The sequence below is a fragment of the Ambystoma mexicanum genome, chromosome 1p, assembly GCF_040938575.1.
Source record: "Ambystoma mexicanum isolate Mex_15411 chromosome 1p, UKY_AmexF1_1, whole genome shotgun sequence".
Taxonomy (NCBI): Eukaryota; Metazoa; Chordata; class Amphibia; order Caudata; family Ambystomatidae; genus Ambystoma; species Ambystoma mexicanum.
Genome location: NC_090921.1, coordinates 572,767,703 through 572,785,694, shown reverse-complemented (window position 1 = coordinate 572,785,694; position 17,992 = coordinate 572,767,703). Strand labels below are relative to the sequence as shown.

The window sequence follows — 17,992 nt, the reverse complement described above, 5'->3', positions numbered from 1 at the left end:
ATTTATTTCTAGTTTTGAAACAATCCTTCATATGCTGTATGATTTATTGCTTTTGAATGCCTTGTGTTTCCACAGTACATCTGCAATGTCCCTCCTGTATGAATGCGTGAACACGGTCATAGCAGGTAAGATAGGAAATGTCTACCACCTGTTAGTATAATAGTTGGTTGGCTATTTTTCTAACTCGTGAGTTGCCTTTTTTTCTATTTTTCCATTTTATGTTTGTGGGTTGTATAAAGTAGGTAGGGTTAAAGCATTCCTGGTTTGAAATGGAAGAGGATCTTTGTTAATTATATGAAAATACAATTGTGATATTAGAATGTTACACTGTCATACATTTATATCGCTGCTGTTCTTTTTTTTGTATGTTCAAACCAATGCATGTCAAATGAAACCATCCTATAGTCCCATTTTTCAGAATGCCAAAAACACTGTTTTTCTTGGCCTACCCTTAAAGTGTTGGTGTGTGTAGTACAGGTTACTGTACTGCTTTGAAAAGAACCCATTGGAAGGAGGGTTCCACCAAGTGTTACCCTTGAGCATTACATTGCAGTTGTACCTTTTCATTTCCCTTTATTATTGAAATATGCACCATGACTCTGCCCGGTCTCTGCTCTACTCCTCTATCACTGCTACTCTTGATGCTCTTGCCCCTGTCATGATGTTCCGTTTGAAGGCCAAAGCCAAGTGCAATTCTTAGTATGACTCTGACCTATCTACACTTAAACGTAAGTCTAGGGCGGCCGAGAGGAAATGGAGGGCCTCTTGCGCATCCTCTGACAAACTGGGCTGCCGCCTCCTCCAAAGGCAATTCTGACTCTCTGTATCCACCAAGATGCAAGTCCATATTCAAGCCTGTGTTTCTGCGGTGTTTCTGCGGCATCAAACAACTCGGCCAAACTCTTTAAAATCTGCAAGGAGCTGGCCAACCCTTCTGCAGTATCCACCCCTCCTCTCGCCTCTCAGGTTCTTTGCAATGACCTTGCCTCACACTTTATCTCTAAAACCACGAACATCTTGTCCTCACTTCCCTCCTCTGCCTCTCCTCTCCCCTCCTCCCTCTTTCTCTACTTTTCCTCTTTTCTCCCCTGATGAGGTTGCTAGACAAGTCCGATCTATGAAAGCCTCATCAAAACAGGTCCATCCCTGTTCCTCTAAAACCATTAAGGACCACATTGATACCCTTGCACTCCCTTGTGCATCCTCTCCTCAAGAAACCCACAGCCGATCCTTCTTGTCCGGCTAACTATCGGCAATTTCCATTACCCCCTTTTTGGGCAAGCTCCTGGAAAAGCTTGCCATCTCTCATCTTAACCTTCACTCTGTCTGCTCTCTCCATGACCACCAATCTGGCTTCAGAGCTGCCAGAAGTATGGAAACTGCTCTCCTGAACATCCGTGAAGATCTGCTCTCTAACATTCCCTCTGTCCTTATCCTACTTGATCTCTCCTCTGCCTTCGATACAGTCAACCACACCATCCGGCTCAATCGTCTCCGTGACAACCTGGGTATCACTGATCAGGCTCTGACCTGCTGACCTCCTTTCTCTCTGATTGACCCTCCCAAGTACAACTTGGGTCCTTCCGATCCTCTATCTCCCTCTCTACCTGCAGTGTTTCCCAGGGGTCTAACCTCTCACCCTGGCTTTTCAACAAATACTTGGCAACTCTCCCCTACTGCATTTCCATTTTTTGCTCAAACTTCCAGTGCTATGCTGATGACACCCAACTAATTTTCAGGCTTCCCTCTGCCACCTCCTCGCCTTCCCTCATCTGACTGTCTAATCGCCATTCAAAACTGGTGTGCCGCCAATGATCTTTGTTTAAAGGCCAACAAAACTGAGATCATCCTCATTGGCACACCCTCTCCATCCTTTCCTCTCACTCTCTGGCCGGCCTCCCTTGGTCCTTCGCCTGCCCCTACCTGCAAAGCTAAGAACCTCAGGGTCATCTTTGACTCCACACTTTCCTTCCCCGCACACTTCTATGAAGTCTTTAAAAAGTCTAACTTCTCACTACACCTCCTCAGAGGTACTCTTCCCTTCTTCTCCTTCCCTCAGAAATACCTCCACTCTCGAGCTCTTCGCTCCTCTACCTCTAACTCCCTCAGGCTCAGCCGTTTTTCAAAGAAACGAGCTGGGGGCAGATCTCTGTCTTCGGCTGGGGCCTCCCTCTGGAACTGCCTCCCTGCCACCCTGAAACTTGATGAGCAACATCTACGGTCCTGGAAGCTCCTCAAGACCTTCCTCTGCCTTCGCCCCTCTTCTCCCCTGTTGATCTGTTTTCTCTCTAGGCACTGTCTCACCTGGCTACCCCTGTCCTTCGGGCCCAGTGACCTGCTCACGCTGCCACCCTCTCGCACTGCCCCCTTTCCATCGCTTGCACTGGGGCCTGTATCTGTACCCATACAGTCCCCCCCGACCCCCCATTCTTCTTCTGCACTTATCAGACAGACCCTATCTGACTTGCCTTGCACTCTGCGAATCACTGGCTATACTACCACTGTTCTTGATCACCTTTATTTATTAACTTATTATTTATCTTGTTTCTCTCCTATGCTCTGCACTTTCCAATTTCTCCCCCCTCCCATGCACTATCCCCCTTTTTCCCTTCCACTTGCGCGTTCTCAATGTCACTAGGCCTAGTAAGATTGTTTTTTGTTTTCTCCCCTCTTCCCCCTCCCTTTTCCTGGTCACACTCCGAAACACCTGTGTATGAGCGTGATATAAATAAAATATCATATAACTCCCATTGTGCTACTGTGCAATGGTCATATAGGTCCTCATATTCATCCACTAGTAAAACAATGGAATGCCTAGGCTATACATCTGCGTTTTCAGTTTAATTCCTGTATCATGTTTTTAGGTACACCCCCTTTCAGCCTGTGACAACACAGCAGATAAATGACTGTTTGGGTGACATTGAATATGTCGAAGAAAAAAAAAAAAAATTCTGCCAAAATCTGTCTTAACACACAGCACTGTGCGACATTGTTTACAAGGTTAGCCAAAATTAGGCTTAGCAAACAATATTCTGTGTGATACATAATTTTTTTTTGTTGTAGCCATAATCAGGCTCTGGTTGGCGCATGTATTGTGCCATTTTCACAAAATTGTTTAATCTGAGCCTTTAGACAAGTAAGGGTCAGCTAGGGATAGTTTAAGTTTTATTAGCTATCTCGGAAAACTTTTATGATTTAAAATGTATTCACTATTTTGCTAACACCAAATCATTTTTTGTCAGTTCCCATATATTGGGTTCCCATGTTTATTTCCTAGTGGGGTTGTACCCCTACTTCTGTGAACCTTTGCATTAATTCTGCTCGCATTGATTGTATGGACCAAATAGTCCTGTTTTTTTTTCTCTTTGTAAATTGCATTGTTTTTGTATGTTTTTCATGTTGTATGTACTTATTAAATTGACACATTGTCTTGTTACAAACTAACAATTAAAGCAAGTTTATAATTTTTTTATGCCAATGTACTTTTTCCCCCCTTTTTCTTGCTCATAAAGGTTACTTTGACTGGTGAGAGACCAGTAAATTTTGAATTTGATTTAATCTATTGTTTAGGCTACCAGGAGAATAATACTGTTAGCTCCACAAATGATATTTTTTGACTTTGTATGTTCAGGCACACCCTTGTGTTTATTCATGTTTTTAGGTCAGCAGCTTCATAAGAGAATGTCACAGGAACGCATGTTTTGTCAATCCAGGCCCACTGAAGATATTAAGTTGATGCTTTTTTGTTTTCTAATGTTCCATTGTGAGTATTAATGTGTTTTCTTCTCCTCTAGTTTTGATATCTTTATCATCTGGAATGCCCAATCACAGTGCCAGTATTCAGGTACCAGTTCCAATTTATCAATTTTCTTTAAAACAAATTTACAAAGTCGATTATTTAACTAAATGTAACTATTAACTATAGATTTAGACACAGATTTGTTTTCAGGTTCCCTGTTTGCATCAGAACCATACTCCTTGGGACAGCCTATTTCTCTAGGTAGCTCCTCCTCCTATGGGTAGCATTTAAGAAAGTGATAGAGCAACAAGTGTCCAAGCCTCATTCTCCCTGAAGCATTGCTCCATTAGGAGCCACAGCCTCTTCATCTGGGATTGTGGGTTCATATCTTTAACAGGGTGGTGCTTGTGAGTAAGCTGTAACTTTTGTCTACAGGTGGAGGAGCAGTCTTTAGTTGTCACAAAGGGATTAGGGTGAGGTTGGGTGTAAAGATGGTGGCAGACCAACTCTCTGCATTTTGGGCTCCAACCTGCTCCTCTAAAATGCATCTATAGCCCTGCACGAAACATGCCATTCTCCATCATGGGGTCTGGCATGGATTCACATGCTCATGAATATTCCCCGTCAGGCCGGGTATCCTCCGTAAAAGAAAAAACTGTTTCACTTTCAATTACAAACTGTATTTCTCTGCCCCATCCAATGACGGCCCTCTCTGTAAGCCCCTCCTCTTGAAGCCATCTTCAGATTTTTATTGCCCGCTTCAGTGTTGGGAGTCCTTGAGTTTGTTCTGCGAGCTACTTCTACATTTTCTCGACGGAAAAAGCTTCTATTTTTGTTCCAAACAAACCTGTGTACTCGTTTTTTCTCCAGCTGCCAACAGCAGGGATCTGTAACTAATGAATTTCAGTGCCCCTGAAGGGAGAAGATTGTCAGTTTTCTGAAGGACATCAGGCCTACTTCACGCCCTCCGAGCATAACGGAGGAGAAGGAAGGGAGGTTCCTCTTCAAGCCCTGCACCATATGCGTGCTAGGGAACGTGTGTGTTGAGGACAAGCCCCTACAATGCCTCTATTGCCTGCACCCAGACCATAAGGAGGTAGAGTGCGAGATATGCTGGGGTTCTCCAAGAAGACAGACAGGCACAGTGGACTGGCAGCTTGGCTTAACGTCCACCGGGGTCGCTGAGGAAGCAGGTCCCAATGTGGATAGGGCGCGATCAATGTCAACCTCCGCCTCAAAAAGTAAATAATCTTCCCTAGCTAAACTGCAGGCGGAATCAGAGGGGCCGTGGACAGAGGAGAAGTCGGCCAAACTACCTAAGCAGCACTAATCGGCGCAGGCTAAACTTCATTGAAGATAGAGCTGATGGCAGCCGCTATGACGGCTAAGGGAGCTGACCCTGTGAAGGTAGCCCCGCAGCACAGAAATTATTCTTGCCCCCTGGGTGCGACACCACCGCAGTGACTTTGGCAAAATCTGCTGGCACACCAGAAGGGGGGAAACGGCCCAGGCTCTGGTTCAAGCCCCTCAGAGGGCGGAAGGGGGTGGGCTGAGGAGGCCCCCAAAGCAGCTCTCCCAGGCCGTGGCTCAAGCCATGGATGTCTCGTCCACAGACGATGAGGACAAGGAGTCCTTGCACACTGTCCATGAGGCGATGGCGCAGGGCCTAGTTTTCTGATACTGCTAGCTCAGCCGAGTGATGTCTCTCTGGACATTCTGTCGACCATTCACACCTTGGTGTCCGAGATCTAGAAGAGAGGATGCCACAGTGGCCGGTTCCTATCTTCTTCCAGCCCCCCGTTCAGCCTCCAATATAGAAGAGGAAGCGGCATCAGATGCCCCCATTTCAGCCTCCACATCCGTGTCGGGCCCTCTCTTCCCCAGCAGACCCTGACACGGGTACAGGGATGGCCACGGACGTCGACGATATCATTGTCCCGGTGGGTCTCCGCATTTGGATGCTCCACCTAGGGCATCTTCGCCGTATGAAGTGGGGTTGTTCCATTCTATGATCGCCAGTGCCTCCAAGCTTTTTCAGCTTGTGCCTGAAGAAACCAGGAAGGATGTTTTTTTTGTACCTGATGTGCGAGTCAAGGATGAAGACCATCATGGCAGTGCCCCTTCTGGATAACGTGTGGGATGAGGGTCTGGCCCTCACGAAGAACCCTTGTATGGCTACAGCCAAACGGGATAGGCTGGAGAAGTACCAGGTGCCAGACTTCGCACCCAAGTGCCTGAGGTTGCAACCATCACTGGATTCGGTGGTGTCGGCGGCCGCAAGGAAACTGTTGGCTAACCCGTCCTAGTCTTCGGTCCTTCCAGACCCTGAAGGGTAGAAGCTAAATTCCATGGGAAGGAAGGCGATTTACACAGCGGCATCCACAATCAAGGCGGTAAACGCACTGGGGATCCTATCCTGAAATGACGTGGAGCTGTGGTACAAGCTGGGACCTATTCTGGAGTTCCTCCCGACAAGATAAGATGATGGAGGCAATCGCTCTTTTCCTGGAGGGGGAAGTTGCCGCCAATCACCCCATTACAGTGGCGTTGGACGTCGCCGACACAGGGTTCTGGCAGATGGGGAACTGTGTCTGCCTTCAACAAGACTGGATGAAGGCCACACATTTCCAGGCAGCAAGGATAGACGAAGGTATTGGACATGCCCTTCTACTGAGAGAACTTGTTTGGGAAGGTCGGAGACCAGTCCCTCCAGGCCATCATGGCGGATATAGAGACGTCCCTTTCCTTTGGCACACTCTAGCAGCAGCGTTCTTCCTTAAGATCCTCCAGGGGAAAGTCATGCAGGTCCTCCAAGGGTTTCTCCTTTTCGTACCGGCAGCCTTTCAGATCCATTACCCAAAAAGCCTACAGAGGCCATTCCTAGGCCTACGGTAGCGGAGGACAATGTTGCTGTCGCCCGCAAGGCAGGACGCCAGCTCTGTAACAAGCCTGAACCGGCCGGGACCCCATGCGTGCACCCCGGTGGGTAGCCGGCTGACTGTTAGTCATCGAGTGGAAGATAATCACCACCAGATGGGTACTGGACGCGCTCGCCCAGGGATACACCCTGGAGTTTCAACGCAGGTGTCCGCGGATCCCTCTGGTTGCCAGTCAGGAGCAGCCCATTCTTCAGCTCCTGGAAGAGGTACGGGCAATGCTGCGGAAAGGGGCGATAGGGAACTAGGACTAACGGCTCTGGGGCTCCGGAGTCTATTCCAGATACTTTCTGGTCCGAAAGAAGATGGGGGGGGGGGGGGGGGGGGCTTGAGACCCATCCTAGACCTGCAACGTCTTAACAAATACGTAAAGTCCCAAAAGTTCAGGATGGTCACGTTGCAGCACATGCTCTGCAAACTGGAGGAACGAGACTTCTTGACGTCTCTGGACCTGGAGGACGCCTATTTCCATGTGCCCATTCACAAGGCACATCGAATGTTTCTGTGTTTTGTAGTGCAGGGGCAGCACTATCAGTTCAAGGCTCTACCTTTCGGATTGCAGTCGGCCCCCAGGGTGTTCATGAAGTGCCTGGCACCGGTGGCGGGCCATATAAGTCTATGGGGTATACATGTATGCCCGTACCTTGACGACTGGCTCACCAAGGTCCACTCACGAGAGTTGGCATCAGACACAAAGGGACGACCATCAAGCTACTGACAGATCTGGGATTCTCCATCAACTATCCAAAGTCCTGTTTGACACCATTGCAGAACACACTGTTCCTAGGAACCAGACTATACGGTGTCCTGCCTAGCATTACCCTCGGAGGAGAGGGTACCAGCCATTCAAGGGAAGGTGCCGCGGCTGTTCTCGATTAAGACCACCACGCTGCGAACCATCAAGTCGTTGCTCGGCATGTCGTCCTGCATATACCTCATCCGGCTCTGCAGGTTACAGATACAACCTCTTCAGGGGTTCCTGAACCCTTGCTGGATACAGGTGTCAGGAAGCTTTGCGGACAAGATCCCGTTCGCCGAGCAGTTCTGTCGGGCGATAATGTGGTGGCGCGTCCACTCCAACATTGTCCGGGGCACAGGGTTTCAAACCCCTTCATACCAGGAGACGGTCACCACGACGCTTCCTGGAAGGCTGGGGAGCCCACACCGGACGTTTGCACGCTAGTGTCCTGTGGCTGCCAGAGGAGAATAATCTCCCTATTGACATCCTGGAGCTACGGTCAGTATTCTGGGCCCTTAAGTCATTAGCTGCATCTCTGGGCAAGGTGGTGAGGATCTTAACGGACAACACCACCAGAACATTCTACATCAGGAAACAGGGAGGCACTCTATCCGTAGCGCTCTGTAAGGAAGCACAGGACTTGTGGTGCTGGGCTGTCGGTCAAGTGATGTTCCTATTTCCTCTTCACCCATCAGGGAGTTGCGCTCGTCCCACGAGTGTGAACTTCGGCAGGACCACGTGGACTGCATGTTCGTCAAGTAGGGCAGGCCCCAGATCGATCTGTTTGCGACGGCGGCAAACTCCAAATGCCAGAAGTTTACCAGAAGGTTCCACCAACCAAGGAGCATAGGGTACACATTCTCATTCCTATGGGAAGGCCTGTTCCTGTACGTGTTTCCTCCATTTGCCTCTCCTGCTACAAGTAATCAACACACTCATAGTGCCAATGCGGGATGATGCTTATCGCCCCAACGTGGTCGGGGCACATTTGGTACATGGACCTTCTCAGCCTGTCGGCATCACCTCCGGTCATGCTACCGGTAGTTTGGAACGTCTCACCAAAGGAGGCAGCACAACCCTGCATCACGACCCATGATCGCTGCACCTGAAGGCTTGGCTCCTGCAGCCCTAGAGTTTGGTGATACGAGTTGCCTGCGGACTGCAGAGAGATCCTCGCCACGGCTAGGGCTTCGTTGACTTTGAAGTGCTATGATCACAAGTGGAAGTATTTCACTGCGTGGTGCCGGTGGCAGAAGATCACCCCGCTGAGGATCATGGCCCCGCAAATTGTTCCATACTTGGCTCTCTTTGGCCAAGGCCGGCCTGGCGCACGCTTCTATAAAGATGCATCTGGCGGCTATCTCCTGCTACTCCAGGTCTCCGGGAAGATCTTCGCTGTGGTCTCACCGACTCAAGGAGTTCCTGAAAGGACTTTTCTGATCTTTCCCACCAGTGAAGGCTCCTGCCCCACGTGGGAACTCAATGTGGTTCTGACAAGGCTGATTGGAACCCCCTTTGAGCCGATGCATAAGGCCACTCTGAAGTTCCTCTCCTAGAAAATGGCTTTCTTTTTGGCAATCACCTCTGCCAGGAGGGTGTGTGAGATCACGCCCCTATCCTGCAAGCAACCCTGACTTTCCGTGAATCGAGGGAGGTGCTGCGTACGCACCCCGCTTTCATGCAGAAGGTTCCGTCAGAATTCCACCTCAACTCGCTGGACGTTGCTCGTGCCTTGAAGTTCTATGTGACGTGCACAAAGGATTTTCGGAAGACTTTGCCACTGTTCGTGCGCTTTAATCCTGTGAACTATGGAAAGGCCTTGAACAAGGCTTCCATTTCAAGGTGGCTCTCGGGCTGCATCATGCATTGTCATCAGTTGGCAAACAGTCCATTGCCCGGCAAACAAGAGCCCACTCCAACAGAGCCATCTCTGCGACAACAGCATTCCTGTCTGGGGTGCCCCTGGTCCATGCACACCTTCACAAGGTTGTATTGCGTCAACAGGGATTCCAGGGAGGAGTCCAGAGTCGGCCAGGCAGTGCTTTGCAACCTGTTTGCTTGAGGTGAGTCAGTTCCGGAGGTAAGAGTTAACTGCTTCTGTTGTTGAGCCTTGCTACCTCCCGTGGTTGTGTAATGCTGTACTGCTATGTATTCGTTATTCATGAGTATGTGAATCCATGCCGGACCTCATGCTGGAGAAGGAACAAATTATTTACCTGTAATTGTTCTCCAGCGTGGGTCTGGCATGGATTCACATGCAAAACCTCTCTCCAACCCCTCTAAGGCTCTTCTTGGTTATACTGCCACTTTCTGTGCTTACCAAATCTGAAGATGGCTGCCAGAGGAGGGGCTTAGGGAGAGGGCTATCCTTGGATGAAGACAGTATGACCCAGAGGACAGTGATTGGTATAAAGGAGAAATACAGTTTGTAAGTGAAACACTTGTGTATAGGCGTGTTATAAATGCCATATCATAAAGTGAAACTGTTTTTTCTTTTACTGAGGATTCCCGGCCTGACTGGGAATATTCATGAGCATATGAATCCATGCCAGACCCATGCTCGAGAACCATAGTTACAGGTAAGTAACTTGTTCCTTCACTCAAATGAACCTGATCGCCCAGGTTTTTGGCATCAAAAAGAGGAAAGATCCAGGGTCTGTTCTAGTATATCTAGCCCCTACAGATCCACAAAGATGATGTGCTTTGGGAAGCGTTGCAACGTATCTTTTTTGTGTACACACTTCCTCTCACTACGTCACACTTATTTACCTGCCCTTAGAAGGCAGGAAGAAGGTGAAACTATAATATGGCCAAAGAACAAGCGGACATCACGTGGCACAGCCATTTTAGGGCACTAGCCACGTATAGTAGCCATATACTGTAAGCGCAAATGTGCACACTAAAAATAATGCAAGAACAGTAAACATGTAACTGCCACCAACCTATCTTTAGGCACATATCCCCATTGCACTGCAGTGTAAGGTGCTGTGTGCAATATAAAAATACAAGAATTCAAAATGTAAATAGTTTCTCGTACTGATAGTCTGAAGAATTAGTTTCCTCCACAAGAAAGGAGCAAATGGCAAGTGAACCTGAAGGCTTTACTTGGCTTCAAAAAGTCAGGACAGGATCAAAAATAGAGCAAAAAGAATGAGGTTCATAGAAAACTATGGAGGGAAAGTTGCAAAAAGAAAATCTTTCCTAGCACACGAAAAATCCAAATACAAAGCTCCCCCCACCCCCAATATTATCTTTGCTTAACGGGATTTGTTGTCAATAACATTCTGCGCACCAGTAGCTTTCTAGATGTGTTGTATTAAAACTCCCACGACCCCTACCCTTCACTACGATTGCTCTTCTCTCTATCTGGTCACAGTTGCAGAATAAGGGCATTGTTTATTAGGACGATTACAGTTATCAGGCACATGGGAAATTAAACAAGCATTAGTAATGCTAACAGTTTTTACTTTTGGGTAAGCAAAGGAAATGCATCAGCCAGGCATTGCTGTAGTGGTATTTACTGGCTATCAATGAAAACAGCTGAAAAACGGTGCAACTACCGCGGCACATAATAGCAGTGCCTTGCAAATGCCTAATACATATTGTAAGGAAGGCATGGTATCAAACAGTAATACAGACACAAGTGATCAAAGTACAAGGGTGTTTATTGAACTTCAATTGGGTTCATAAAACACCCATCTAATCCTAAATCTAAAGATGGGAGCAAGCTACGACCATCAAATAATAATGCAGTCCTAGCCAAGTCTGTCAAAATAAAAGGACCTATACTAATAAACCTATTGCCAATCCTTACTTCTAAATGCAAATAGTGTGGGAAACAATGTTATGCAAAAGGAAAATGTACAAGAAATGAATTGTCAGGATATTCAAGCCGTTGACTTTCCTTCTCAACGTTTACAGTCATAGACAAGGCGGCACACTCAAGCTTAGCACCGTCTCTGGCTTCTCCAGCATGAAGATGCAATTCATAACTTCAACATCAGGGCCTTCTGTGCCAAAATCTCTGTCATTCAAAGTCTCTTATTTCAGAGGGCCTGATGCAACACGAGAAACATCAAAAGTTCCTTTCTTCTTTGGATTTCACATATACAACTTCTCGTGTGATTTACTGTTCACCCCGGGTCCCCCTCCATTGGGCTCAGAACAACTTTAACACAAAACCTTTAATTGGTCTCCTTCTGCCGAGCTCAGACCAAATTCATGTACTATTCCAAACTCTTTTTCATCAAAATCGAAGACTTTCAATTATGCGCTGAATTTAGCTTGACCCGTCGCAGGACCACTTTGATTCACATTTATTCGTTCTTTCAATTGGTCTCCCTCTGCTGGGTTCAGACTAAATGTATCTACTGTTCTTACTTCTCAGCTGGATACCTTCCTAAATATCCAACCAGGTAGGATGGGATAATGGTGTTACAGGGAAGGGGATACTGCGTCTCGCCATCCAGTGTCCCACTCCCCGAATGACCCCTCACCCAGTTGATCCCCCAAACTCCCCGCACTGGTCCACCCCCAGGAGCTGGATCCAAAGGCGATGACCGTGTCCTGGCCACCTGGATGACTGATTCCCGGGGACTAGTGGGTGAGGCACCTTCTGCTTTATCACAGTATACACAAGCCAAAACTGTTGTCTTTGCCAATGCTTTTTTTTAACCAGACTTCAGTGAATGACATGCATAGTGCAAATCGAGTGGCTGAAGGCAGACTGAAGACATTTGTATTACACAAGTAGTGTGGTTACAGCCTCAATTTAGTCAACTCTCAGACTGTGCTGAACTACAACTGGCAGGCACTTTGAGCACACAATTTGATGGTAAGGCTCGAAAAAGCTACCTCAAAGAGATCCCAGTTTGGATGTGTTTGGCATGGGGCGGGCAGGAAGTGGGTGGGAATGGCCATCGGGATTCGCCTGGCCATGGGTGGGTAAATAACCAAACACCTTTTGTGTCCCTCCTCAAATGACATTTCTCCCTAGCTGCAGTATAATGCAATAGTTTCTGCTTATAGTTGGTGCTTTAGTACCACTAATAGCCAAAACTAAAAATGGCACATTTGTGAGGGTGGGAGTTCACCAACATATAAGTATCTAGTAGCACTGAGAAAGTTGAGGGAGGGTCTCCGTGTGGGTAAAGGGTGGGTTAGGTCCATGAACGTTGTAGGATGGGAATGCAGGGAACGATCTATGCCTAAATAAAGGGCCAGGTCTTCAGTTGTTAAACTGAGGCAAGGTGTTAGCATTTCAGTTGTATAAAGGAAGAGTTCCAAAAGGAGCACTAAAATCCAGTTCCTTTCTTGATCAGCATCAGACCATGATGCAGGCAGGAGACCACAATGACCGCTGCAATCAATGGGCGAAAGATGAACTACGAGACGGGGCCAAAATCTGATTCAAGGTCCCTCTTTGTGCTGTATAGCTGCAATTTCAGTGGAAAGCCTTTTGTCACCCTTGTTGACGGTCTGCCGAGTCCCAAGTCTGAAGTCTGGATGAGGACGGATGCAGCGGAAGCCTGCCCAGGAAACTGCTTACCATATATGGCATATCCAGCCCGCGGGTGCAGGAAGTTAGGCAAAAATACATGATGGCAAACGGACAAGGTGAAATCTCGTGGCAGTTACTTTAGAGTATCTGTTCAATCCAGCACGAAGCCAGCTTCAGAAGTTGGTTTGGTGCTAGATTAATGATTTTCTTCTTTTCTCTCTCCCTCTAGTACCTCTGTCATAGTTATCTTTACCTCCCCCTTCTCTCCTAAGTCCTTCTCTCGTCCTACTGACTCACTTTTCTCCTTACTCTCTCCCTTCCCCATATCCTCCTCCCTTGTTCATCCTCATATGTAAATGGCCTTACTGTTTTACTGGTTTGATTCATACATATTATTTGCTTCTACCGTTTCATGTTTGATGTATTCTTGTTGCTTAACTGTAAAGCATTTTGGGTTAAAACGCTATGTAAATAAAATAAATACAATACATTTATGAAAACTAAATTTACTAAAACATGGTTGTGGTCTGTGGAAATCACTTTTAATGTAGGTTACCTAGGCTTACAGCACTGGGAGTCTGGATTCTATTAAAGAAACAGAGGCGAGCATTATGCTTCATCTTCCATCACTACTCTTCAGCAGTTTCAACTTTTAAACAGAAAACAAAGACTTTTCTTCTTTTTTTTTTTAAACATTTCCCTTTTTTTCTGAGACACTTCTGTAGTCCTTTATATTTGCTTTTTCTGCGCCTCCAGCTGGTTCCCGTCTCCGACTCCTCTTTGAATGCTCTGAACTGAAACATGTGTGTTGCAACAGTTCAAACAGCACTCAAGTCCACAAAGCCTTATTATACTCCTAAGGATTCAAACTTCCAACAAAACTATCGTCCGCCATTTGCATCGAGCTCGCACACGTCCTCCATGCCTCTGGCCACCCTCAGCCTTTCTTCTGGTCATCCCGTTTGATCAGACAATCACACTGTTGGGGAATGCGCTGCCATGTTTCTCAGAAAAGCAAATACTACAGTGTTAGTACAATGATACATTACAGTGCATGCACCGGGTGGGAGAGTAATGCTTGCCTCTGTGTCTTTAATAGACTCGAGACTCCCAGCTCTGTGAGCACATGTAATCTTCATTGGCGCATTTGTTTCTGCGCTTCCGTATTCTGTAGCCACCACTGCAATCCAGTGTTCAACTCCTTGTCTAGCGGAATCCCTTGATGGTATCTCAGGCTCTGCTGAAGATGTCTGCTCCACAGTCTCCGTAGAGCTCTGTAATGCAGGGGTCCCAGAAACATACTCTCTGTAGCATCTGGAAGGAGACAGCCTCCTTGTCGAGGCACTCTCGTAGCTCCCTCTTAATATCTCATATCTTCCTCGCCGAGAGCTCCAGAGTCGCTGACCTGGTATCTAAGACAAACCCCAAGAAGCGTCGCCGTCTGGTCGGGCCATTTCTGACTTCTCCATATTGATTAGGAATCCTAAGGGCGACAGATCATTCACCCACTGTACTTGATATACTAAGGTCTCTCTGTTGTCCGCCAGAATCAGAATGCCATTGAGGTATATTATCAGGCGGATACCCTTCTCTCTGATGGCCGCTGCTACTGGTCTTATCAGCTTGATAAAAGCCCATGGGATGGAGGCCAGTCCAAAAGGGTGCCTTCTGAACTGCCAGATTCGCACTTGCCACCTGAAAGCTAGGAAAGGCCTGAACTCATCCGCCACTGGGACCGTCAGGTAGGCCTCTTTGAGGTCTATCCTGACCATACAGTCGTCTTGCCTGAGAATGTCCCTCAACAGGTGGACACCTTCCATCTTGAAATGCCTGTAAATCACCCATCTGTTCAGCTATTTCAGGGTTATTAACTTCAATTTCCTGTGGACTAAACACATGTTGCTCACAAATCTAGGGTCTTGCGGGCCAGAGGGCTCTATGGCCCCCTTGACCCTGAGCTGCTCTAGCTCCTCGTATAGCGGTTCTTGTTCCTCCTGTGCATAACGGATTCTGCATGGCCAGGCTGTCTGGATTGGGGACTGAATTAACTCTAGCTGAACACTTCTGGCTGTCTGTAGCACCCATTCATCGCTAGATAGAGCGTGTGCCAATTTAGCCAAAATTGCATCGTTCTCCCCCCCCCAAATGGTGGCTATGCTATGTGTTTTTCTCACACGAGTTAGTACCCTGCAATCTGCCCGCTCCTCAGCAGCCACTGAAGTGCCTCCCTCTGGAAGGGAAGAAATATTCTTGCTGTCTTGAATCCCTTAGTTTTGGAGATGATGCAAAGCGACCGGCCCATCAACCCAAGTAGCGGTTGGTCCCGGCAAAAACTCTGCTTGGGAAAATCTTACTGATGGAGTCTTATTTCTCCAAGGAGGTATAAATGCCTACGAATCTCCCCATCTTCTTGCTGAATGCCTCCCCAAACAGCAGACCTTGCGCTGCCTCTCATGCTTCGTAGGAAGCAAGGTCGTTCCATTCGGCATCGATCTTCAGGAGGAGACGGCTCTGTCTCGCCGAAGAGACAGCACAGTTTGCATTGCCCAAGATGCAGAACACTCATTGAGCTAGTTCGCTAGTGTATCAGAGTTGACATCTTCCCCTGCATTCTGGATTTGTTCGGCAAGGTCCATGATTTTAGCAATGGGCCCGATGAGGTCCTGCAGCTTCTCCTGGCAGCTCTTCCGGGACCTATCCATACCCTTCCTCAGATCTTTGACAGTTTTGGTCACGAAAGTGATCATTTTCGGGTCTAGCTCTGGGCCATCCGCTACCTTGCCCGCGAGGTCCGGGCACTCGATCATGCACAGCCTGGTATTGTTGTCTAATGGCTTACTTATTCTTTATGCCATCTACTGAGCAACTCTCGGAGAGGGTTGCCAGTCAGAGGATTTGGGGTTTCTAATGCCTTCTGGATCAAATATGTCTGCTTCCGTCACTTCCAGGTGCTTCTCTTTCCTGGCCTTATTTACACCCATGGGGGCTGTTGTTTCCTGCTCTTTCTTATCGTCCTCGTGGGAGGAGGCTGTAGCCACGGGTTATTTCCCGCCGGTATCCTCTGTATCGCCCATATTCTCTACCCCTCGGATGGGGGACAGGATGCTAGGAGCAACAGATTTTTGGAGGAAAGCCTCTTTCAGCTTACCAAAAGTCAGCTGCCTCTGGGGCATGATGTTCCACCCCATGAAGTGAACCCAGGGGAGTAGAAGTGGTTTTTATTTTTTATTTTTTCCCTCTCTTCTGGGTTATGTTACTCCCCTGAAAGCTCTTCTGCTGTTCGGGACCCTCTGCGGACGTGCTCAAAGTGCTTATCTGGGCGCGCTTTGCTTTCTTCCCTAGCATTGCTTCTAGGGCATCCAGTCTCTCCTGAAGAGGATTCACCCCTTCTGCCACTGCTATCACTTGCTTGAAGCTTAGTGCTAGATCACTCTACTCCTGCTCCCTTTTGCGCCACTCATATTCTGACATTATTGAAGGTGAGGAGGTTATATTTAAATCTGTAGTGCCTAACACCTGAAATCAGCAGACTTATGTGCACGTCCGCTCTGGTGGTTTAGTGCTGGATTCACAGGCACCCACAGTAAGATTACAGTATTTGTTCTTCTCATGTGCTGGCCAGTTTATATTCAGGCAGGGTCCTTACTCATTGATAATTTCAACGTGTATGCTGTTAGTTTCTGCTGCCATGAGCTCTTGATCACGAGCTCTGTGCTACGCACGTTGGTCTTTACCACTTTCTATTCTGTTCGCAGCGAGCCGGAGGCGAGAATGGTCATGCTGCGAGCTCTGCTTGTGTGACTATGCAGGTCATGGCGGTGCCGCGTCACGTGTGTGACGTGGCCGCTACGGCTCCCTGAGGGAGGGGGGCCTGACTGCTCTTCCTCTTCCTGCAGCTATCAAGAAAATATAAAGGGCTACAGAAATGTCTCAGAAAAAAGGAGATGTAATTTTAAAAAGAGAAACTTGTTCTATTATCTGTTTAAATGTTGAAACTGCTGAAGAGAAGAGATCAAAGAAGTTGAAGCATAATGGGGAAAGCTACTAAATCTCTCCTGGGTATTAGGAAAATCAGACTGTACACCCAATGGGTTTTAGTGGTCCAGAGAAGAGGGAGGTGCTTTGATCTTGCTGAGAGTTGCCAGTAGTGTGTTTGGCTCTCTTTTGCATGGGTATCGTTTGTTAACCACCTGATGGAATTTATCCCAAAACTTTCATTGGTGAGAATGTAAAGTACAAGTCCTGTTCCATTAAATGTAAACCAGCGTCCTGAGAAGTGCTTTCTTTGTCCCATTAAAAGCAGAGCAGTAGGGTGAGAGGTTCTGGACAAGTCAAATTAGTTAAGCACTGCTGAATAGTGCAGTTTCAGCCTAATTGTACAGCAAAATTAACGACTCAAGTCTGTTAATAACTAAATCATGAAATTTTATTGTTTTGAAGTGGTTGCAATTATTCCCTTTTTGGGATTTGAGCTGTTGGGATACGGGTCAGAAGTGAGAGTGACAACAATAGGCGGGGACAGATCGTAATGTGCTCAAAAATATTGAATCACTGGCACTTATTTCTTTACGATTTAAGCACTTCCATAGCCAGATGGCAAGTGAGCTAGGTGTATCCTCAATTGGATAATGTACTTGGTGGTGTTCTAGTAAGTGCATTATGTTCAAGAGTGTTATGTGGTTTGATAAGATGTTATGTCATTTATGGCGGGAGACTAAATATCACAAACCAGAGTGTGTGTGCTGTGGAGATAGTCTCTACCATGCAAGGGCTACAATTGATATCCCACCTAGGAAGGAACTCTCCACTTGTGGATAAATAACAGTCCTGCAGCTTAGGCTAATCCTGGGATCTGTAAAGATGAACTGCTAGATTCAAAGATAAACTAAATGCTCAATTTCCAAATCGCCACTATGCATCTGAAGGTACCTGGAGTGTGGGGAACTAGCAAGCTTCATCACATGGATACAGCTCTGGAGAATGTCCTCTCAGACACCAAACAGAACCCATCCTTGAGCGGAACAAGGGCACTGAAAAATTAAACCCAACACAGTGGGTCCTAACTTGGAAGGCACAAG

General features: G+C 47.2%; 1 protein-coding gene across 2 annotated transcripts in view; it reads left to right on the top strand.

The window, feature by feature from the left end:
- Positions 1–17,992, top strand: part of AP3D1 (adaptor related protein complex 3 subunit delta 1) — a 2,198,421-nt gene that overhangs the window by 729,769 nt on the left and 1,450,660 nt on the right. For both annotated transcript variants that reach the window (XM_069649511.1, XM_069649512.1), the window contains exons 9-10: positions 76–125; positions 3,795–3,844. In XM_069649511.1, coding sequence (XP_069505612.1) covers positions 76–125; positions 3,795–3,844 — 100 coding nt within the window. The remainder of the gene's footprint in view (positions 1–75; positions 126–3,794; positions 3,845–17,992) is intronic.